General features: G+C 46.6%; 1 protein-coding gene and 1 long non-coding RNA gene across 9 annotated transcripts in view; both read left to right on the top strand.

The window, feature by feature from the left end:
- The window catches only part of abi2a (abl-interactor 2a), a 60,446-nt gene that overhangs the window by 31,151 nt on the left and 4,295 nt on the right, over window positions 1-25,000 (top strand). The window contains exons 3-8 of one of the 6 annotated variants that reach the window (XM_031581610.1): window positions 1,670-1,846; window positions 2,228-2,245; window positions 5,240-5,337; window positions 11,023-11,172; window positions 16,253-16,374; window positions 24,652-24,819. In XM_031581610.1, the coding sequence (XP_031437470.1) occupies window positions 1,670-1,846; window positions 2,228-2,245; window positions 5,240-5,337; window positions 11,023-11,172; window positions 16,253-16,374; window positions 24,652-24,819 (733 nt within the window). The remainder of the gene's footprint in view (window positions 1-1,669; window positions 1,847-2,227; window positions 2,246-5,239; window positions 5,338-11,022; window positions 11,173-16,252; window positions 16,375-24,651; window positions 24,820-25,000) is intronic. The other 5 variants (XM_031581614.1, XM_031581631.1, XM_031581621.1 and 2 more) reach the window with 5 other exon arrangements.
- LOC116223761 lies at window positions 3,226-5,072 on the top strand. Of its 3 annotated transcripts, XR_004165254.2 has the most exons (4): window positions 3,226-3,418; window positions 3,595-3,926; window positions 4,053-4,194; window positions 4,473-5,072. It is a non-coding gene; the product is annotated as an uncharacterized LOC116223761 (long non-coding RNA). The 3 variants fall into 3 exon arrangements; XR_004165253.2 differs by having other exon boundaries at window positions 3,595-4,260; window positions 4,681-5,072; XR_004165252.2 differs by having other exon boundaries at window positions 3,595-4,194.

Below are 25,000 nucleotides of genomic sequence, written 5' to 3' on the forward strand. Positions count from 1 at the left end.
ATCTGTCTCTCTCTCTCTGTTTCTCTCTCTCTCTCCTTCTGTATCCCTCTCTCTCCCCCTCCTGCCGTCTCTCTCTCTGTCTCTCTCTCTCTCTCTCTCTGTCTCTGACTCAGCCTGGAAGAGATGAAAGAGTCTGCCAGTCATGGTGGAGTTCAAGACCTTTGATGTGCGAAGTTAATTCCAGTTCTCACCATTCCTGTGTGTGCGTGCGTGTGTACGTGCGCGTGTGTGTGTGTGGGAGACACACACACACACACACACACACACACACACACACACACACACACACACACACACACAGATATGCACAGACTTGTGTTCTCTCTTGTGTTCTAAGTACTCTGTGGGCCTCTCTCTCTCTCTCTCTCTCTCTCTCTCTCTCTCTCTCCCTCTCTCTCTCTCTCTCTCTCTCTCTCTCTCTCACTCTCTCTCTACACACCTACATAGACACAACTACATGAACACAAATCATCATGCATTCTCTCTCTCTGTCTGTCTGTCTGTCTCTCTCTCTCTCTCTCTCTCTCTCTCTCTCTCTCTCTCTCTCTCTCTCTCTCTCTCTCTCTCTCTCTCTCTCACTCTCTCTCTACACACCTACATAGACACAACTACATGAACACAAATCATCATGCATTCTCTCTCTCTGTCTGTCTGTCTGTCTCTCTCTCTCTCTCTCTCTCTCTCTCTCTCTCTCTCTCTCTCTCTCTCTCTCTCTCTCTCTACCCATCCTTAGTGGTGTGTTCTCTACCCTAAGCTTCACATCTGCCCTCAAAGGTGTCTGTGTGCGTGCGTTCGTGCGTGCGTGTGTGTGTGAGGACAGGTGAAGTTCAAATCCATACACTGCTGCTCTCATTCCCTCTCTCTTAGCTGTCAGTAATGACATTCTGCTATACTCCCCTCACCTCTCTGACACACCCACACACACACACACACACACACACACACACACACACACACTTAGAGTGATAGAGAGAGAGAGAGTTGGATCAAGGAGGGTTATGGTGTTCTGATAATGTTAACAGTTGCTTCTGTAGAGAGAAAAGTGTGTCCTACTGCAAGCTACACACACACACACACAGACATTTCCTTTGCACCCCAGATGGTTGGAGTGTTCCTAATCTCATGTGCACGCTCATGTTTTTTTTGTTTGTTTGTCTTTTTTAGTCTTTTTAAAAATAATTGTATTTAATAATTACGGATGGGCATTATTAAATAAATAAATAAGTGAGTGAGTGAGTAATGTGATTATGTGCCGTCACTCTGCACTGCAATGCAGTGATCCTCCCGTGCTGCTGGGACGGTTCACTCTGCTAAATCACTTCAAATTCAAATGAAAACAGAGCCTGCTTTTGCATTGCTGTACATGGGCACTATGATAGAAATGCACATTAAGCAGTTTGTTCTGGTTACAAAATCTGCTTTTTTTTTTAAATCAGGATATAAATGTGCTGTTTTCTCCTAATTGCATTTCGGTGGCCTGGCTTACAGTTTGTCTGTGTGCATCCAATGACTGGTCAGGTTATCTTACTTCAAGGTAGTATTATGGCTGTGATGTATGGCAGTATCACCTCCTGTGTGTGTGTGTGTGTGTGTGTGTGTGTGTGTGTGTGTGTGTGTGTGTGTGTGTGACCTTTGTGTGAGTGCTTATACATCATATATGTTTCTCCAGACGGTTGACATCCATAAAGAGAAAGTGGCCAGACGGGAGATTGGCATCCTGACCACCAATAAGAACACTTCCCGCACGCACAAGATCATCGCCCCAGCCAATCAGGAGAGGCCTGTGCGCTACATCCGCAAGCCCATTGACTACGGTGTGCTGGATGACGTCGGCCATGGGGTTAAGGTAGGGGAAAGAGGGTCCGCTCCGACTCCGTACACACACGTCGGCAGCTGCGCACTGTTTGTGATTGGTCTAACTGGGGTCCCTCAGCCCTCCTCTTGGACACGGCAGCCAATCAGATTCTGCCATTCACCGGTGAAAGGACCTGATTGGCTGGAGTTTTTTTTTTTTTTTTTGTGTGTGTGTGTGAATGTTCTAAAGATGTTGCTGAGAGAACTTGGTTCTTCTGAGTTCTCCGGAGGTTGATCTGACTCTCCCCCGGTGCTCTAACAGCAGTGTAATAATGGCCTAACTTTCAGAGTGTGTGTTTGTGTCTCTAAACTCTGACTAACATGGCTGTGGTTTCTCTTGTTTCTTCTTTTCCGCCTCTCCCACACACTAAAGTGGTTGCTTAGGTTCAAGGTAAGCCCTTCCCCCCCTTGCTTCAGCAGACACGGGGGAACTACTTTCCCATCCTTTTCCTCTCTCTCTCTCTCTACTTCTCTCTCTACTCTCTCTCTTGCTCGCTTGCTCTCTCTCTCTCGCTCGCTTGCTCTCTCTCTCTCTCTCTCTCTCTCTCTCTTCTTATCTCTCTCTCTCTCTCTTCTTATCTCTCTCTCTCTCTCTCTCTCGCTCTACTTATCTCTCTCTTGCGCTCTCTCTCTCTCTCTCTCTCTCTCTCTCTCTACTTCTCTCTTTATACTTCTCTCTCTCTTGGTATCTCTCTACTTCTCACTCTTGCTCTCTCTCTCTCTTTCTACTGCTCTCTCTCTCTCCATCCTGCACTCAGTTAATGCTCGCTTGCTCTCAATGTTGGGTCGGAAAACAGAGAACAGAGAAACAGGGAAAACAGGGTTTCTATCAGAACCGCAGTGGGAGTGTGTCGGTGTCTGTGTCCTGTGTCCTGTGTCTGTCTGTGGTTGTGTGTGTGTGTGTGTCTGTGCCTGTGTCTGTGTCTGTCTGTGGTTGTGTGGTTGTGTGTGTGTGTGTGTGTGTGTGTGTGTGTGTTCATGTGTATCCCATTAAGCATTACAAGGCCCTGCTTCATTGCTGTTCTGACAGGTCTGTTTTCTCCTTGTCAAGAAGAGATGTGAAAGAGTCCCAGCACAGCACAGGGTGTTCACACACACTGAGCTGCCAAGGTGGCATATGGGCACACACCACTTCCTGTTGAGTTGTGTGTGTGTGTGATTGAGTTTGTTTATGCATACATGGTGTGCCCGTGTGTGTCTGTGTGTGAGTGTGTGTCTGCGCATGTTTATTTGAGTGGTCCCTGGGTTTGTCTTGAGAATTGGCACAATTAACAAGTCACCTGCTGACCAGTGCTTTCACATATTGGTTATGGACTCTCATGTGTGTGTGTGCGTGCGTGTGTGCATGTGTGCGTGCATATTATTAATGGAGGGTGTGTCTGGAAAGATGGCATGATGGGGTGGAGCAGGTGCGATGCCAGTCCTCACACGTTGGGTAGAGGCCCTGAGAACAGCTTACCCAGCAGGGACTTCCTGGTGCTCCGTGCCAACTGAAATGATACTGATGATGACCAACCATGAGCAGTGAGAGACACTAGGTTATAACCATGAGCAGTGACACTAGGTTATAACCATGATGAGGGAGAGAGACACTAGGTTATAACCATGAGCAGAGACAGAGACACTAGGTTATAACCATGATGAGGGAGAGAGAGACACTAGGTTATAACCATGATCAGAGACACTAGGTTATAACCATGATCAGAGACACTAGGTTATAACCCTGATCAGAGACACTAGGTTATAACCATGATGAGTGAGAGAGACACTAGGTTATAACCATGAGCAGAGACAGAGACACTAGGTTATAACCATGATCAGTGACAGAGACACTAGGTTATAACCATGATCAGTGAGAGAGACACTAGGTTATAACCATGATCAGAGACACTAGGTTATAACCATGATTATAGAGAGAGACTAGGTTATAATCATGATCAGTGAGAGAGACACTAGGTTATAACCATGATGAGAGAGAGACACTAGGTTATAACCATGATCAGAGACACTAGGTTATAACCATGATGAGAGAGAGAGAGACACTAGGTTATAACCATGAGCAGAGACACTAGGTTATAATCATTATCAGTGAGAGACACTAGGTTATAACCATGATCAGGGAGAGAGAGAGAGACACTCGGTTATAACCATGAGCAGAGACACTAGGTTATAACCATGATCAGGGAGAGAGACACTAGGTTATAACCATGAGCAGAGACACTAGGTTATAACCATGAGCAGAGACACTAGGTTATAACCATGATTAGGGAGAGAGACACTAGGTTATAACCATGAGCAGTGAGAGAGACACTAGGTTATAACCATGAGCAGAGACACTAGGTTATAACCATGAGCAGTGACAGAGACACTAGGTTATAACCATGAGCAGAGACAGAGAGACACTAGGTTATTACCATGATCAGAGACACTAGGTTATAACCATGATGAGAGAGAGAGAGACACTAGGTTATAACCATGAGCAGAGACACTAGGTTATAATCATTATCAGTGAGAGACACTAGGTTATAACCATGATCAGGGAGAGAGAGAGAGACACTCGGTTATAACCATGAGCAGAGACACTAGGTTATAACCATGATCAGGGAGAGAGACACTAGGTTATAACCATGAGCAGAGACACTAGGTTATAACCATGAGCAGAGACACTAGGTTATAACCATGATTAGGGAGAGAGACACTAGGTTATAACCATGAGCAGTGAGAGAGACACTAGGTTATAACCATGAGCAGAGACACTAGGTTATAACCATGAGCAGTGACAGAGACACTAGGTTATAACCATGAGCAGAGACAGAGAGACACTAGGTTATTACCATGATCAGAGACACTAGGTTATAACCATGAGCAGAGACACTAGATTATAACCATGATTAGGGAGAGAGACTAGGTTATAACCATGAACAGTGAGAGAGACACTAGGTTATAACCATGATGACTGAGAGAAAGACACTAGGTTATAACCAAGTTTAGGGAGAGAGACACTAGGTTATAACAATGAGCAGTGAGTGAGAGAGACACTAGGTTATAACCATGATCAGGGAGAGAGAGACACTAGGTTATAATCAGGTTATAACCATGGTGAGGATAGGAGGCCGTGTCTAGAGCCTGGTTTAGATCATGTGCTAGTTCTGTTCATGCAGTAATATCCCAGCAGTACATTTCATTTGTTTTCCATAAAATCTTTTTTCGTGTGTGTGTGTGTGTGTGAGATCTGTAGTTTTGTGTGTTTGTGTGTGTGTGTGTGTGTACTGTGGTTTTATGTGTGTGGGTGTGAGCTGTGGTTTTCTGTGTGTGTGTATGAGCTGTGGTTTTCTGTGTGTGTGTGTGTGTGTGATCTATTCTCATGACCCTGTTGTCCTTCCAGGTGAGCGCCCAGAACATGAAGATGGGGGGGCTTCCCCGCACCAACCCCCCCACCCAGAAGCCCCCCAGCCCTCCCAAGGCTGGAATGGGAACCCTCGGGTACGTAACCCTGCATCAGCAGTCTACAGGACGTCTCCTTTCTTCTCCTCTCCTCTTCTCTTGTCTCGTCTCCTCTCTTCTCGTCTCCTCTCTTCTCCTCTCCTTTCTTCTCCTCTCTTCTCCTCCCCTTTCTTCTCCTCTCCTCTCGTCTCCTCTGTTCTCCTCTCTTCTCCTCTCGTCTTTTCTCTCCTCTCCTCTTCTTTTGTCTCTACTGTACGGTATGGTATCTCACTCCTCTCCTCTTCTCTCCTCATGAGCAGAGACGAGTCTGCAGAGTTAACTCTATGGTCCTCATGAGCAGAGACGAGTCTCCAGAGTTAACTCTATGGTCCTCATGAGCAGAGACGAGTCTGCACAGTTAACTCTATGGTTCTCATGAGCAGAGACGAGTCTGCAGGGTTAACTCTATGGTCCTCATGAGCAGAGACGAGTCTGCAGAGTTAACTCTATTGTCCTCATGAGCAGAGACGAGTCTGCACAGTTAACTCTATTGTCCTCATGAGCAGAGACGAGTCTGCAGGGTTAACTCTATTGTCCTCATGAGCAGAGACGAGTCTGCAGGGTTAACTCTATGGTCCTCATGAGCAGAGACGAGTCTGCAGGGTTAACTCTATGGTTCTCATGAGCAGAGACGAGTCTGCAGGGTTAACTCTATGGTTCTCATGAGCAGAGACGAGTCTGCAGGGTTAACTCTATTGTCCTCATGAGCAGAGACGAGTCTGCAGGGTTAACTCTATTGTCCTCATGAGCAGAGACGAGTCTGCAGGGTTAACTCTATGGTCCTCATGAGCAGAGACGAGTCTGCACAGTTAACTCTATGGTTCTCATGAGCAGAGACGAGTCTGCACAGTTAACTCTATTGTCCTCATGAGCAGAGACGAGTCTGCAGGGTTAACTCTATGGTCCTCATGAGCAGAGACGAGTCTGCAGGGTTAACTCTATGGTCCTCATGAGCAGAGACGAGTCTGCAGGGTTAACTCTATTGTCCTCATGAGCAGAGACGAGTCTGCAGGGTTAACTCTATTGTCCTCATGAGCAGAGACGAGTCTGCAGGGTTAACTCTATGGTCCTCATGAGCAGAGACGAGTCTGCACAGTTAACTATATGGTTCTCATGAGCAGAGACGAGTCTGCACAGTTAACTCTATTGTCCTCATGAGCAGAGACGAGTCTGCACAGTTAACTCTATTGTCCTCATGAGCAGAGACGAGTCTGCAGGGTTAACTCTATGGTCCTCATGAGCAGAGACGAGTCTGCACAGTTAACTATGGTTCTCATGAGCAGAGACGAGTCTGCAGAGTTAACTCTATGGTCCTCATGAGCAGAGACGAGTCTGCAGGGTTAACTCTATGGTCCTCATGAGCAGAGACGAGTCTGCAGGGTTAACTCTATGGTCCTCATGAGCAGAGACGAGTCTGCAGGGTTAACTCTATGGTTCTCATGAGCAGAGACGAGTCTGCAGAGTTAACTCTATGGTTCTCATGAGCAGAGACGAGTCTGCAGAGTTAACTCTATGGTCCTCATGAGCAGAGACGAGTCTGCAGAGTTAACTCTATGGTTGTGCTCCTCCAGTGGCCAGTCGACCATTTCGCTGCCGTGATCTGGTCTCATCTCAGCAGTCTGTGATCTGGGCTCTAATCAGCCAGTGACGTCGGCCTTACATCACACTGCAACTATCACGCCTCACTAAATCTAGGCCAGACACACACACACACACACACACACACACACACACATATATACAGTCAGACGTAATGGACCATGCTCTGTGCTGCAGGACAAGAACATGAAGGTTAGGTCTGTCAGACAGCGAAATGCTCATGGATATATGTGTGTGTGTGTGTGTGTGTCTGGTTTTTAGTGTGTGCTCGCGTCTGTATGCACACACGTGTGTGTGTGTGTGTGTCTGTGTGTGTGTGTGTCTGGTTTTTAGTGTGTGAGCGCGTCTGTATGCACACACGTGTGTGTGTGTGTGTGTGTGTGTGTGTGTGTGTGTGTGTGTGTGTGTGTGTGTGTGTGTGTGTGTGTGTGTGTGTGTGTGTGTGTGTGTGTGTGTGTGTGTGTGGCACATTGCTTATGCGCGCCTGTATAAATCCTCTCTGGCTGTGGAATGAGATGTCAGACTAGGAGTCCTGCGGCCGATCATTGTCTCTGTCAGAATCTTTGCTCACGGTTCTAACACCCCACTCCCTCTTTCAGCACCAAGATCAGAGGAGAGAGAGAGAGAGAGAAAGAGAGAGAGAGAGAGAAGGAGGGAGAGAAAGAAAGAAAGATAGATAAAGAGAGAAGGGGAGGGAGAAAGAGGGAGAGAGAAAGATAGATAAAGAGAGAGAGAGGGGGAGGGAGGGAGATGGAGGGAGAGAGAAAGAAAGAAAGATAGATAAAGAGAGAGAGAGAGAGGGGGAGGGAGGGAGGGAGAGAGAAAGAAAGATAGATAGATAAAGAGAGAGAGAGAGAGAGGGGGAGGGAGGGAGATGGAGGGAGAGAGAAAGAAAGAAAGATAGATAAAGAGAGAAGGGGAGGGAGAAAGAGGGAGAGAGAAAGAAAGAAAGATAGATAAAGAGAGAGAGAGGGAGAGAGAAAGAAAGATAGATAGATAAAGAGAGAGAGAGAGGGGGAGGGAGGGAGAGAGATGGAGGGAGGGAGAGAGAAAGAAAGATAGATAAAGAGAGGGAGAGAGAGGGAGATAGATTCAGAGAGAGCAATATAGTGCATTTGAGATGGTATCTTCCCCAATACGATTTGGCTGGACATGTTTTGACTACCACATGCTGTGTAGGATTGCTGATGAGTATCTAATGCTCTATGCATTCCTCCTCACACAGAGAAGGAAATGAAACTCTCAGGGAGCTTCACATTTTAAAATGCCCCCCAGAACTCCAGAATTGGGAAAGAAACTTCCACAACTTGGTCATTATATATACAGTATATATATATAATATATATTACATCATTATATCCAATACCAGATTACTAAATTTACTTTGAAACAAACAGTCGCTGGATGGTATGATCAGATAGATAGACCGTATCAACATCAAATGAGGCAGGTGAACTCCTGGACAGTAATAGCCACATGCTATGAAGGGTTTCATTTGATCAGTTAGAGAAAGCAGGCACAGCCATCTGCGTCCATGTTTGTCTTGGCACCTCTTATCTCTGTTCCTACCAACTCTATTTTAGATTCAGATTCACAGTACAAGTATGATAATATACATCAGAATATATTACATTTGGATCATGTGCATGAGTACATGAGTACATGAGATCATGAGTACATGAAGTATTGGTGCAGTACTGGTTGATAGATCGTGAGTACATGAGATCATGAGTACATGAAGTATGGGTGCAGTACTGGTTGATAGATCATGAGTACATGAAGTATTGGTGCAGTACTGGTTGATAGATAATGAGTACATGAAGTATGGGTGCAGTACTGGTTGATAGATCATGAGTACATGAGATCATGAGTACATGAGATCATGAGTACATGAAGTATGGGTGCAGTACTGGTTGATAGATAATGAGTACATGAAGTATGGGTGCAGTACTGGTTGATAGATCGTGAGTACATGAAGTATGGGTGCAGTACTGGTTGATATATCATGAGTACATGAAGTATTTGTGCAGTACTGGTTGATAGATCATGAGTACATGAGATCATGAGTACATGAAGTATTGGTGCAGTACTGGTTGATAGTTCTCTGTTAATCTCATGGACTCATGGGAATAAGTCCAAGTCCTTTGATGTGTGAAGTTAATTCCAACTCTCTCCATTCCCGTGTGGGTGGGTGGGAGGGAGGGAGACACACACACGGGAATGGTGACGTCTTTGAGAGTGTGGGATGTTTTATTATTAGGAGCGGGAATGTCCCGGGCAGACCTTGAGGTAGTGTGGCATTGACAGCGCTCTAATAAGAACATTTTCTGCATGACACATTTGACTCAGTCAGTCGTCACGGCGATGATGTTTGCGTCCCTTTGAGGGCGGGCGCGGAGGAAGCGGAGAGGTGGGTTATTTTAGGAGCACGCCGCTTCAGAGTCGGCACTTTTAAGGGATTAAAGGAGTGAGATGTCAAGCAAGTTTCACTTTAACGGTGTGTAGTAGTCCGCTATTCTGGTGAACGGTTGTTGATGTTTTGAGCTCAACGGCCGCTCAAATTACACCTCTGTTTTCCATGCTCCTGAAGCTAGGTGTTGATTGGCTGGAATAGTTTGTTTCCCATTACAGAGCCAGGACTGTGTAGAGGTTTTTTGAGCCCCCACACTAAATGGACATTTTGACCCCCCACACTAAATGGACATTTTGAGCACCCACACTAAATGGACATTTTGACCACCCACACTAAATGGACATTTTGACCCCCCACACTAAATGGACATTTTGAGCACCCACACTAAATGGACATTTTGAGCACCCACACTAAATGGACATTTTGACCACCCACACTAAATGGACATTTAAATGGACATTTTGAGCACCCACACTAAATGGACATTTAAATGGACATTTTGAGCACCCACACTAAATGGACATTTTGACCCCCCCACACTAAATGGACATTTAAATGGACATTTTGAGTACCCACACTAAATGGTCATTTTGACCCCCCACACTAAATGGACATTTTGACCCCCCACACTAAATAGACATTTTGAGCACCCACACTAAATGGACATTTAAATGGACATTTTGAGCACCCACACTAAATGGACATTTAAATGGACATTTTGACCCCCCACACTAAATGGACATTTTGACCCCCCCACACTAAATGGACATTTAAATGGACATTTTGAGCACCCACACTAAATGGACATTTAAATGGACATTTTGACCCCCCACACTAAATGGACATTTTGACCCCCCACACTAAATGGACCGCTGGAGGACAAGGAGGAGCAATTTGCTGAATTTGGCAAAAAAGCGTGTTAAAAGACAAGCAGCATGGAGTCTTTTTAATTCTTTTTAATGAAATTCATTTTTGTATTACTCTTTTTCTAAATTCTTTTCTTTCACCAACCCTCTCTCAGAATCTATTCCCTTTTTCCTCTTCATGGAGGAGCAGTTTTGTTTTTCTTTCCTCTCACCTTTTGCAGTTTTGCTCACTGTACTTACATATTCTCTGTCTGTTTTCTTGAATAGTGGGTAGAATTACATTTTTCACGTTACATTTTTCAGGTCCATTTCTTAAAACACATTCAGTATTTAAATAATCCCTCTACTCTTCTCCGGGATCGTCATGCCTTCCTCTTCTCTACAGAGTGATGCCAATCAGTTGATTAGCTTTTCAAGAAGAAAAAAATACTGTGCTTGTTAAAGGCTGTTTTTTTATGCAAATGTGTTATCACCGAAGGAACTGTATCAAGTCTTCTCGGAGAGTGGGTAGATTATAAATTAATTACTTCTCACTTCAATGTGAGCCATTATGTGTGAAGAAACACTTGGCTCTTTTGATTCGTTTTTTAAGCTGTGGTAATTTGGAAACTTGCTAGGAAATTTAAGCCCTTTTGTGGTATATAGTCCTACATTTTATTTATTTATTTATTTATTTTACTTTCAGAAGGGTCCTCTCCTTCTCAGATTTGTGTGAGGGAGGTGTCTCTCCCCCCAAATGTTTAACGTTTCTCACTAACACCCCCACCTTACCCTTCACCCTCCACCCCCCCTACCCCCCCCCCACAGGCGCCACTCCCCCTACCGGACACTCGAGCCTGTGCGCCCCCCCGTCGTCCCTAATGACTACGTCCCCAGCCCCACGCGCAACATGGTGCCTGTCAATCAGCAGAGCCCAGTGCGCACGGCCTCCGTTAGCCAGAGGAGCCGCACCTACAGGTAACCACAATCCACCACGGTACAGGTACCCACAATCCACCACGGTACAGATACCCACAGTCCACCACCACGGTACAGGTACCCACAATCCACCACGGTACAGGTACCCACAATCCACCACGGTACAGATACCCACAGTCCACCACCACGGTACAGGTACCCACAATCCACCACGGTACAGGTACCCACAATCCACCACGGTACAGGTACCCACAATTCACCACGGTACAGGTACCCACAATCCACCACGGTACAGGTACCCACAATTCACCACGGTACAGGTACCCACAATCCACCACGGTACAGGTAACCACAATCCACCACCACGGTACAGGTACCCACAATCCACCACGGTACAGATACCCACAATCCACCACCACGTACAGATACCCACAATCCACCACGGTACAGATACCCACAATCCACCACCACGTACAGATACCCACAATCCACCACGGTACAGATACCCACAATCCACCACCACGGTACAGGTACCCACAATCCACCAGCACAAACTGCACGAGCACCCACAATCCACCGTCACGAAACATACATGTAACCCCACAATCCATACAGGTATCTACAATTCATCATCTTCCAAAACTGGACAGCTACCAACCATTCACTTTAACACTGCGCTTGTGCCTTCAGCTCACCATCACAGACCATTCTCATTATTCCCAATTCATCAGCCGTGTGCCTTATTAAACCACCTGGCCTTCACATGCCGTCACACGCCGTCACACCCTCACACGCGTCACACCCTCACACGCCGCCACACGCCGTCACACCCTCACACGCGTCACACCCTCACACGCCGCCACATGCCGTCACACCCGCACACGCCGTCACATGCCGTCACATGCCGTCACACCCGCACATGCGTCACATGCCGTCACACCCTCACACGCCGTCACACGCCGTCACGCCCTCACACGCCGTCACACGCCGTCACACGCCGTCACGCCCTCACATGCCGTCACACGCCCTCACTTGCCGTCACAAGCCGTCACACCCTCACATGCCGTCACACGCCGTCACGCCCTCACACGCCGTCACACGCCGTCACACCCTCACACGCCGTCACGCCCTCACATGCCGTCACACGCCGTCACGCCCTCACTTGCCGTCACAAGCCGTCACACCCTCACATGCCGTCACACGCCGTCACGCCCTCACACGCCGTCACGCCCTCACACGCCGTCACGCCCTCACATGCCGTCACGCCCTCACACGCCGTCACGCCCTCACTTGCCGTCACACGCCGTCACACCCTCACATGCCGTCACACGCCGTCACGCCGTCACGCCCTCACGCCGTCACACCCTCACATGCTGCCACACCCTCACATGCGTCACACGCCGTCACGCCCTCACACGCCGTCACGCCCTCACACGCCGTCACGCCCTCACACGCCCTCACTCGCCGTCACACGCCGTCACGCCCTCACACGCCGTCCGTCACACCCTCACATGCCATCTGTCACACCCTCACATGCGTCACACGCCGTCACACCCTCACATGCCGTCACACCCTCACCTGGCTCTCCCTAGCGCCCCCCCTCGACTGGGATTCAAACTGCATTTCAGTGCTTGTGAGTGAGATCTATCTAGTGTTGGTACCCATCACCAGGCATGTGTGTTCACAGCCTTACCTCACAAGCTGAACACACACAGGTATCCACACGTATCCACACACACACGTATCCACACACACACGTATCCACACACACACACACACACACACGTATCCACACACACACACACACACGTATCCACACACACACACACACACACGTATCCACACACACACACACACACACGTATCCACACACACACACACGTATCCACACACACGTATACACACACACGTATACACACACACACGTATACACACACACACACACACACAAGGTTCCCATAACTCCTCCTCAAAGGCTTCAGTAGTACCCTTAAGTTTCCGACAGCTAGCTTCACCTCTCTCCAGAGGGCTTCCACACGCTGCCAAAGACCTTCATGCGTCAGCTGTCTCTTGTTTTCCGCGCTGCCTCCATGTGCAGGAAAGCACTCTGAAGCCGGGATCTGCTGTTGGAATACTACTTTCATGGAATGTTTTTTTTTTTTTTTTACTTCCCTTTTTTTTTTTTGGCTGTGAGATAGCTGCTGGCTGTGAATGAAAGGGAACACAACTTATCAACAGCACTCTGCAGTCTGTCAACTTTGAAATGTTCTTTTTCATCTCATTCTTTTTCCTTTTTTTCTTTAAAGGAGGGCTCAGGGGCTTTGAGATTGGAGACATTTCTGCCCACACTCCTGGAGGGCTTTTTATATTTCTTTTCTTCTTTTTTTTGGCCTCTCCATCTCTCAGCCTTTACTGCTCTGTCTGAAGCTTATATAACACTGAGGTGGTCCTCCCGTTCTATCCCCTCACACTGTGTGTGTGTGTGTGTGTGTGTCTGCATCAGAAGCCTTGGTGTGCCTTTAGCCTACACCCACCCACTCTGAACATGAGGATGCTTCAGGTCTGCTGCAGTTATTGGGTCTGACGAATCAAGACGAGCAGTATGGAGTCTTTCTCTCAGCATCTCTTCATGGAGGAGCAGTTTGGAGTCTTGTTTTTCTCCCCTCTCCCTCGGCCTGTGAAAGGGAGATGGAGGGGGCGGGGGGGGGGGGGGGGGTTCTCCAACCGACCCGGTAGGTGGGCGGAGGGGCACAGGGAGGCCTCAGAGAGAGACTGAATGTGTGAAAGAGTGTGGACGGAGGAGGAAGAGGAAGAGGAGGAGGGATGAGACGACAACGAAGAAAAGACGTACCCATCAGGAGGAGATGCAGCAAGAACAACAGTCTCTGGAGAGCATCTTCTGCAGCTGGCCACACTGATCTGCCCTCACACACTGATCTACCACACTCTGATCTGCCCTCACACACTGATGTACCACTGATCTGCCCCCCCCCACACACACACACACACTGTTCTGCCCCATACTGATCTGCCCTCACAAACTGATCTACCACACACTGATCTGCCCCCCCACACACACACACACCCACTGTTCTGCCTCACACTGATCTGCCCCCCCCCACACTGATCTGCGCCCACACACTGTTCTGTTTATGGCTCAACTCTTCAGCACGTACAAAATCTATTTGTGTACATTTATGAGGAGAAGACAAAAGATATACATACACAGACATACATACATATATGCATACATACATACACACACACACACACACATACACACATCCAAGCATAAACACTCACATGCACATGTGCAAACCTACATCCATACATTTGTGTGTATACATATGTGCCCACATACATACATAGGTGCATACATTCATGTATATGCACTTAATCTTCAGTCCATCTTTCCATTCTCTGCTCCCCTTTGTCGCTCGCTGTCTCGCTGCAAACTGAAAAAGCCTCGCTACTCCCCGTGTCTCCCCGCGTCTCCTCGCTGCTCCTCCCTGACTTCCCTATGCCTTTCTGCTGAGTAGCACTCCTCACCTCTCGTCTAGTTCGCTTCTGTTCTTTTTACACCACAGCTGCAGTTTCTGTTCTCCTGTAGCTTCTCCATTTCTCCGTTTCTATCTGGCACAAGAACTCTCTGTCTCTGTCTCTCCCTCCCTCCATCTCTCTCTCTTTCTGTCTCTCTCTTTTTTCTCTGTTTTTCTCCATAATACTTCCATTTTTGCCGCGTAAGCTCATAGATTCTTTCTCTCCGCTTCGCTTCTCTAGCACTTGTTCTGAGACGGGTGTCTTCAATCAGGTGATATTTGAGACGAGACGAGTGCCTCCTCTCAGGTGGCAGGAATGAGATTACAGATTCCTGTGCATCAGTGTTTCAGGAATCTGTAGACACACACTCACAGGGAGCTGCCTACCTGACAGAGACCTTTTCGTGTGTGTGTGTGTGTGTGTGTGTGTGTGTGTGTGTGTGTGTGGTGTGTGTGGTGTGTGTGTGAGAAGCTGACAACTACTTGAATTGTCTCACCTGTCAGACACTAGGCATGTGCTTAGACTGTGTGAGTTTGTACAGAAACTTACAGAAAGCAGAAATTCAGTCACGTCGATGTTCTCAGACTCGTGCTAGAACTTTCCGCTGCATTTTCTCACGCTCATTCCGACTTCTTTTCCTCTGCTTCTTCCTGCTTACGCTTCTCCAGGCTTTCTGATCACGCCATCCTTTCAGCCTTAAAGACCCCCAGTGAAGGTCAAGGGTCAAGTGTGTTCATCTGCTAAACCAGCTCATTTCCTGCAGGGCCTCAGAGAGTGCGGGGGGGACGACCACGCCGTGGTTCTCCATCGCTCTACCTTGCTTATGTGTTCTACGGTCATCCTCACACTAACAGATTCATTTGACGAGGCTGAATTTGTTGTCCATTTAGAGATAGTCATGTCTGATACTCGCCGGCTGGTTTGAATGTTTTTAGTGCTAATAGAAATGAGTTGCAGTTTGGAGAATAAGTAGGGTTTGAGTAATTGCATGTTAGCTCTAGAATATTTACAGCAGCTACACTATTTGTTTCTCTGTAGTGTACTGCTAATAACTGTTTGCTAGGGCTGCCAAATATGATAGCAGTAGCACGTAAGCAGGCTGACAATTACAGAACCATGTTGGCAAGATTATTCATCTTAACGTGGGTTTCACATACAGTGTAGCTACAACGAGCACTTGTTCATTGTCCAGTAAGTTAATTCTGGCTATCAGTTTCTCAACAGTGCCATCTAGTGGCAAGTGTGTTTTGCTTACTGCATCTTGCTAATTAGCTGTAGTGTATCAGGATTATGATGTGATAGTAGTGCCCTCTAGGTTCCAGTGTTGTGTGTATGCTAATGCTAACGCCATTTGACCTGTGTACATCAGGATAGCGGTGTGGCCAGTGTGGTCTATTTGCTAATATTGGCTAGTTAGCATCAGTGTATAAGGTCAGTATTTGTGTGTCAGGGCCCTGTAGTGACGAGTGGTTTGTTTGCTAATGCTAGCTAGTTATCTTTAGTTTAGAAGGGCAGTATTTGCATGTTAGCGCCCCCTTGTGGCTGGTGTGGTGTGTGAGCAGCTGTGTCTTGTGTGTAGCAGTGGGAGCAGTGGAGGCAGCCATCCCAGCAGCCGAAGCAGCAGCCGGGAAAACAGTGGAAGCGGCAGCGTCGGGCTGCCCATCGCCGTGCCAACGCCATCGCCACCAAGCGCCTTCCCAGGTAACACTCGCAAATATTGAATCTCTCATCTCTCATGTCTCTGTCCCTCTCTCCCTCCCTCTCTCTGCCTCTATCTTCCTCTCTCTCCCTCCCTCTCTCTCTGTCCCTCTCTCTGTCCCTCTCTCTCTCCCTCTCTCTCTGCCTCTATCTTCCTCTCTCTCCCTCACTCTATCTTCCTCTCTCTCCCTCCCTCTCTCTCTGTCCCTCTCTCCCTCCCTCTGTCTTTCTCTCCCTCCCTCTCTCTTCCTCTCTCTCCCTCCCTCTCTCTCATCTCTCCCTCTCTCTCTCTCTCTCTCTCATTCTCATCTCTCCTTCTCTCTCTCTCTCTCGCTCTCTCTCCTCTGCTTTCTCTCCCTCTTTTTAATTCTCTCTTATTCCTAACTTCCTCCCCTCCCTTCCTATATGATTGTCCACCGTGTGGTTCTTCACAAAGATCTTCAAACACTCTGGATTCTCTTCCAAAGCAGTGTGGGGTCCACTGGTTTCAGTGCCTGATGAGGCTATTATTGGGGCCCCACATGGCTGCCCCCCGATGGGACAAGCACGACACTAACCCGTACGATCATTTAATGATGGTTGAGAACAGAACCACTTAAATGGCCACGGTAACGGTTTGTCGATCCAGAGCTTATCTTAAAATTGGTACCCTCATTAAGCTCGTCAGACTGGAACCAAAGTTTTTGTTGCCGTAAAACTGATTTAAAGAGGACATGGTGGACTTGAAACAGCTAACAAGCTAACAGCTGGCACAGTGATTAATTCACCTTCAGTTTAGAGAACTCATTTGCCTGTCCTTGGGTTTTTGAATATAAACGTGTGTTTAGACTCAACAAGGAATATCTTCAAAAAGTTGATGATTTAGAATTTTAAGAACTAGCTGTTGTGTTTATCGGGTAGTAGTTAAGATTAGCACACAGTCAATGTAACCTGCATTGTAGTCAGTTGGTGTAGGGTGGCCAACTCCTTATGGCTGGGTTTTACATGAATTTAAAAGCCAATTATTTTTTTTTAATTCCAATTTAAAGTGTGAAATCTTAGTGTAGCATTAGACCAAGTTGCGTAGATGGGGGCGGGGCGGGGGGTTGACAACATGAGACGGCCTTAAGCAACCCTGCTTAGCAACTAACTGTTATGGTTACTTTGGAGAAAGAGAGACACAGAGAGAGGGAGATAAGCTTAATCAACCTCTTGGAAATATGACACAAACTTCACACAAATGAATTTGGATTCCTCCAAGAACACCTCTCCAAACACCCTAACATGTCTAACTGTCACTTACTGTGCACTTCATTACCTGACCTCTTTGCACTTGTCTTGTCTTGCATAGATTTAGTGCTTTGTACTTACGCCTACTGTACTGAAGCTTGAGTGTTGTTCCTCACTGGATAAAAGCAGCTGCTAATAGAGTAGATGTAAGTTGGTTTGAGGTGGAATGACCCACTCAACCATCTCAGATTTTTTTAAATGTTACCACTTAAAGTGAGACAATCCAAACTTCAGCTTGATATATGAAATACTTTCTGAGAAAAACAATTCTGAATATAGTACCCCCCTTGCCATTTTTGGCACTTATCTAAATCTGGGGCAAAGGTTTATTACAATTATTATCTCAAAGTTTTGATAACCTTTTATATTTAAATTTCAGCTAAAACTTTGCAAATCTGCCGTACTCTGACAGGCTAGCAGACTACCTGGATAAAAGGTCTTGATACATAAGATGGCATTAGATGGATCCTTCTGAAGTTCTCAAACTTTTGAAAAATAAGTTCACAACTCGTTCGACTGCAAAATCAACATTCAAGAATGGGCTTCGTCTCTTTGAAGAGCAAGACATACAAGGAGCACACTGCTTTTGCTGAAGTAGTAAAAAAAAGACTTTGTGTTGAGTGACGAATGTATTTTTAAAGCCTCTGATTTTTAAAGCCTCTGAGTTTGTTTAAGGTTTAATAGGTCTGTACCCTGGACTGAAGCCCAGAGTCTGCCGGGTAGTTTAGTGAACACACACACACACACACACACACCTCACTCCGCTCTCCGCACTCACACCCACACGACCTTGCTATCTGAAGCAAACTCACCCACCCTTGTTAGTCTTTTAATCGCCCTTCTTCTCCCTCTTTTCTTCCCTGCCCTTCATCACTCTCCTTCCGTGATGGTTCCTCTACACTGCAGGGGCACACGCTGACTCTTCCTCTGCCTCGTCTCACTCCGCTCCTCCTTCCTCTTCCTCTTCCTCCACCGCCTCTAACCCCGTCCCCTATGAGGCCCTGTCTCACCCCCCTACTTTGACCCCCGAGCCTCAAACGACCCCGCCTGAGACCCCCGTCACCTCCCAGACCCCCTCGCCCCCTGCTCATCCACCCGCTGGCAGCGCCGGCACCAGCGCTGACTCCTCCTCCCCTGCAGCAGGTGAGTGCCCCCCCTCACCCACCCCCACCCCCACCTTTACCGGAACAACCCCCACTTCCTGCATCGCCACCTGCTCAACCCACCTCTGTCTCACAGTCTTCACCATCACCACCATCCCCGTCATCACAATGCCATGTTATCATTCTCAAAGCCCCTTGTCATTGGGCTCCACAGTCCTGGCCCACCTGGAGAAGATGTAGCTCTTAGCAATCACTGGCTCAAAGGTTGAGTCTCATCATCCAGATTACCTAAAAATATATATATATATATATTATATAAAATAAAAATATATGCCAAAATATATATTTTTTTTTTAAAGAATATTTGTCCTTTTCCATGATTCTGGTCCTGATATGGCGCTGAGCTGCCATCTTGGCGCCAAATAAGGCCTCAGTCAATCCCAGAGTCAGCTGCTGCCTGGACGGTTACCTTGGTGACATTCTGTACCATCCTCCATACTCTTTCACTTCTTCTCCTCACTCTCCCTTTCTTCTTCCCGGTATAATCAGTCCCACCAGGATCGTGCAGGGTTTTTTGTGATTGTTGAATATGCAAAAGTGACTGGAGGAATTCTCAAAAAATTTACTTCAAGTAATGCAGAAATCTGGATAATACAAGGAAATTGCAACCCGCAATTGTGGGAAATTGCAAGATCGCAAAAACCTGGAGGGGCTGTATAGTACAATCCTCTGTTCAAACCACGTACACATCAAGGAGAGCGCTGAAAAAGCCTGGCCGTTTATTCCTTGCAATATGAAATGTGTTAAACTCATCCTTCAGATACTGTCTAGCAACTCTTATACACAGCCTGTGTTCATGGTAATCAGCCGTGATGCTAATTCTCTCCCACACACTCGTTCAGTTAAAGCAGCTCGGGGCCCTTCTCCATTGCCCTGGCCTTTGGCTTCACAGCACACAAAGGTTGTGGAAATCACTGACCTTTTTGCTTTGCTTTTTCATCACATAATGCTTCTGTCTGTCTCTGTCTGTCTGTGTGTCGTGTGTGTGTGTGTGTGTGTCCGTGACTATGTATGAGAGTGAGTATGCATTAGCATTATGTGATTGCAGCAACACCGTAAAAGGCATAATTTAGCAGAGAGTTCACACACTGAGGAAAATGAACATGTGTGAAATGCCACTGTGTGGCTTGAGAGCGTGTGTGTGTGTGTGTGTGTGTGTGTGGTTGTAGGGGGAGATTTGGAAGTGGCACAGCAGGAGCCATTTTCCTCTCTGTGTGAGGCATAGACCATTCTTCTGTTATCCTGCTGCGTTCTACTACAGGGGTTTGTGTGTGTGTTTGAGAGAGAGAGAGAGAGAGAGAGACTCTGTGTGCACAGTCTCAAATCTATCTCGACGTGTGAAATTGGGCAGTGTGTGGGTGAGGACAGAGAAGTCAGCTATCTGGGTTAGTGTGTGTGTTTGTTTGCTCATTTGCAGATGTGTCTGGACTGAAACGTGTGAAAATGGAAAATTACTGTGAAAGAATGTCTCGAAATGTTTGTGTTCATATCTGGGTGTGTGTGTGTGTGTGTTGTGTTGTGTTTCTGTCCCAGCCTCCTCGTCTAGTCTGTCTTCATGTTTCGCTTCCCCGTCTCTTGATGACTTGGTGAGGTGGTGTGTGTCTGTGTGTGTGTGTGTGTGTGTCTGCTTTGAGCTGCCCCCCCAACACACACATACACACACAAACACACACACACTCGCTCTCCACCTTCAGAGCCACCTGGCTGGGTTTTACACAATAGGCTCTGGTTTTACGGCAAAAACGGCAGCACGCACGCACGCACGCACGCACGCACGCACGCACTTACAAGGAATACACTTTAGTGCTTCTTCTGTTGTTCAGAACAATTCAGTTCATTGACACACAATTGTAGCTTATCAGTCCAGTTTAAATATATACGTGTATATATATATATATATATATATATATATATATATTAGTCAGGGTATGTTATTTTTAGCCTGTTAAAAAAAGATTATATAACGTAGATGACAAGCTAATGTTTTTTTTGTCAAAATTAATATAGCCCATATTAAGCCTATATGTCTAATCCATTCTGGACAATGTATTTAGGCCTAGACTGTGAAACATGCATAACTTGTTATACATATTAAGTTAAATATTCTAAATTCGTCTAAGGGAACGCATTTGCGCCCACAGTGAGAGAGACTACAATATGTCAACAGAAATAACTAGAAATGTCATTATGGGGTATTTACATCATGGGTTACATTTCTTTACTGCTGACGGGGCATTTAATACAAGTCGGGCAAATTAGACTACCTCTTCCTAGACGCTTTAATTTTTCAAGGGCGTTAACCTTTTAAAACATTTAATTCTTTTGTAAAAGCCTGCCAGGATATGTGTTAACTTCGAGGATATCCTAGATCGATTAATCGCATCATCAATAAGTAATACCATTAATCCATAACACAGTTTTGCTCCTGCTTCCTTGCTAATACAGAAATATGTAGCCATAATGCACCACTCTACTAAAGGGAAGGTGATATTCAGACTTGAACAGTGTTTGTTTGTGATTGGTGCACTGAAATGGTCCCCTTCAGAGAAGGATATGTCACCAAAGCTCTATCCAAAATCCACACGTCCACGGAGAGTTTAGTTCATCGCCGGAGTTTAAGACGACCCGCTCGGGCGGAACAGGCAGGGTCCCCCCAGCCGTTTACTCCGTCAAGCTAGGGCCCAGTAAAGCAGGGGGTAAAGCAGTCAAACTAGAGCCGGGTGGGGGGGTGGGTAGAGCAGTCAAACTAGAGCCCAGTTGGGGGTAGAATGGTAGAGCCGCCATAATGAGCTCAGGATCCTGAGTCTTCATCTATAATTCCGTTAAAAATCTCCGCCCTCTCCCTCCCTCGCTCGGTTTCCCCCTCGCTCGCTGTTTAATGACTCGTCTCTCTCGTTTTAGAGAGAGCCTGTGAACTTGAGGGGCTACTAAAAATGTTCAAGGTCTCCGACTGCGCGCTTCATTAAAAAGGAGTGAGCAACATTTTTGACCCCAACTTTTCAACTTCAAAGCGAAGACGGGCTAGGAGGAGAGGGAGCGGACAGGGGAGCGGGGTAACGGCATCCCTCTCTCCGAAACAACCGCTCCAGATGTCACACAGCACCACACTTTTAACAGAGAACATGACGCTGTGCTTGCACAAGAGAAAGATTGCACAGTTCTCCATGTAGCTCATTGCTCTGTGTGCCCCCCCCCCGCCCCCCTCTCGTTAATATTCCTGTCGTAAATGTCAGCATTAATTGAGTGGGCAGCGTGGAGGCCTGAGGGTCAGAGCTTTTCATAACCCTCACCCTCTCCACTGAGCTCTGGCGGCACTGTTTGCCCCTGTCTGTGTGTTTGCCCTGTGTGTCTGTCTGTCTCTCTGTCTGTCTGCCAGTGTGTTTGCCCTGTGTGTCTGTGTGTTTGCCCTGTGTGTTTGTCTGTCTGCCAGTGTGTTTGCCCTGTGTGTCTGTCTGTCTCTCTTTCTGTCTGTCTGTCTGTCTGTGTGTTTGCCCTGTGTGTCTGTCTCTCTGTCTGTCTGTCTGTCTGTCTGTCTGTCTGTCTGTGTGTTTGCCCTGTCTGTTTGTCTCTCTGTCTGTCTGTCTGTTTGTTTGCCCTGTGTGTCTGTCTCTCTCTCTGTCTGTCTGTCTGTCTGTCTGTGTGTTTGCCCTGTGTGTCTGTCTGTTTCTCTGTCTGTCTGTGTGTTTGCCCTGTGTGTGTCTGTGTGTTTGCCCTGTGTGTCTGTCTGCCCACCCTGTGTGTCTGGTCTGTCTGTCTGTTTGTTTGTTTGCCCTGTCTGTCTGTCTGTCTGTCTGTCTGATCTGCTCACTTTGCCTTGCATTGCCTTTTCAGCTCAGAATAAATGGGAGTGCCTCCAGCCAATCAGGGTGCAGGAGGGACTGCAGTCTTGGCATCGCCACGGAGATCCAAAGTTGCTTTCAGGCTAGGGGGGGGAGACAGGGCTGGATATGCAGACAGTGATGGGGAAAAGGTTACGCTGCAGCTTAATGGCAAAAAAAGAACTTCCGGAGTAGAGCTTAGAATAGTGCTTTGTGAGGGAGGGCTTCTAGAATGAAATTCCAGTTAGGATACTGAGGAGGATATCGGAGTTTGGAACTTGGAACATGAAAGTAGGACAATGGTTCCATACTGCACCTTAGTCTCAAGGGGATATGCTCTGATCTAAAACATGTCCATAATCTTCCTCATCCTTCCTTGTTTTTGCATAAGTATCCATGGCTTCTTTCTCTCTTTTGGGAACTGGATCAGCATGCAGAGTGTGTGGCAGGCAAGCCCTGTCTTCATTTCAGTATCACATTCCAGACCTTCTTGTGTAATGAGGACCTAAGGGATCCAATAAACATTTATTGCCGTCGTCACCAGTGTACATCTTCTTCTTATTTTTTTTTTCTATTATTTCCATTACATTTTGTGACAGAGAGTGAGTGTGGCCATTTCCGTGTCTATCTCTCCTGACTCGTTTGTGCGGTGTCTTTTATGGTGTGTGTAATGGATGTGTCTGTGTGTCTGTGTCTGTGTCTGTGTCTGTGTCTGTGTGTGTGTGTGTGTCGCCTCTAGTGTCTCTCTTATGTTCTCTGCTTTATTATCCGTGATGGTTAATTTGTGCAGTTTTCTGTAGGCTTCATGTGACTGTGGTTGCTTTTGGTCTCCGTCTTTTCATTCTGTTGGGAAGGATTCCTTTGTCTTTCTCTATGCATTGGCACAGTGTGTGCTGTCTGTCTGTGTGTTGTGTTTGTCTTCTCCAGCCTGTAGCGGCTACTGTGTCTGTTTCTGTGTTGCCTTCTGGTCATATGCCTGATATGTCCTTGAAAGTGCTATATGTAAGAATTGTAGTTTCAAAACATTCAGAAATGAACTAACAAATGGCAACAAAATGCATAGAATGTTAAAAATGCCTACGCGCTTGTGTTGCCCAGATGCCTGCTAAAGCTAGCATGCTAACCAGCTAGCGGCGATCTGTCCTCCCTCAAAAAGCCGAGTGAGTCACTGCAACGAAAACGGCTATGTAAAGGAAAGGTGCACGCACTGTGTTTTTAAACGTTCAAATCCCATCTCGGACGCTAAAATAATGACATTTGTGTTTGTTGATTGTTAGAGAAATAGATTGCTCCAGTTTTTAACTACTGTCTCAATCCATTTTCAGAGTGCTGGATTGAATTTATGAATGGATCCAAGTACGCATGGCTATCCTGTAGTTAGCGTTAGCAAGTAGCTCAGTAGCAAGCCCGATAGTTAAACTATCTAAGTCTATGGTATCTAAGTCGATCAGCTGGCTTAAAAGCTCAAGTTCCTAAATGAAGACCTACAGGGAAGTTAATCTAACATGTAAATGTCAAATTATGTTGATGGAGACTCTAGTGGTAGCCTTGATTCTTTCAGTCATATAAATGTTCATTCATGCTTTCAACCTCTCTCACCTTCACCTTTGTTTACTTCTGCAAAGGCGGAGGCGGTAGGACAAACATATTAAAACACTGCCCCCTATCTGCTTGGGGTGGAGTAGGAAATCAGACAGCTAGTCAATCTTACATGTTGCCCCTTTAAGCTCCGCTAAGCTGCTTTTTTTCCCCTCCTTTTGCTCTCCTGTAAGGCATTCCATTACTGTGTTGTCTTTGCATTAGTTTAATATAATATATATATATATATATATATATATTATATTTAACTATAATATATATTTATATATTATCCATAATATATATATTTTTTTATAATTTCATGTGTATGGTTAGTTGAATAGGATGTCGTGTTTGATGAATGATTAATAACGCGTGTGTGTGTGTGTGTGTGTGTGTGTGTGTGTGTGTGTGTGTGTGTGTGTGTGTGTGTGTGTGTGTTTGGACTGCAGGCATCACCCCTCAGTTCTACAGCATGAACAGGCCCATGCCCAGACAAACAGCGCCCCCTGTGGGAGGTTCGCTGCCCTACCGGCGGCCCTCGTCAGTCACAGCTCATCCCAGCATGCCCTTAAACCAACAGAACGGAGGGCCCTGCTACAACCAGAGCCAGAGCCAAGGTACCCACTGCCACACCCACTCACTTCAACCTGGAGTCCAGTAAACAAGCTGCCCTTGGTGTATTCTGTTGTGTTATTGTGTGTGTGTGTGTGTGTGTGTGTTTGTGTTTGTGTGGGCACTCACTGGGTAAGGCTAAGTGCTAATTACAGTATTAAGGATGGGATGTCTAAATGAGGTGCT

The sequence above is a fragment of the Clupea harengus genome, chromosome 2, assembly GCF_900700415.2.
Source record: "Clupea harengus chromosome 2, Ch_v2.0.2, whole genome shotgun sequence".
Taxonomy (NCBI): domain Eukaryota; kingdom Metazoa; phylum Chordata; class Actinopteri; order Clupeiformes; family Clupeidae; genus Clupea; species Clupea harengus.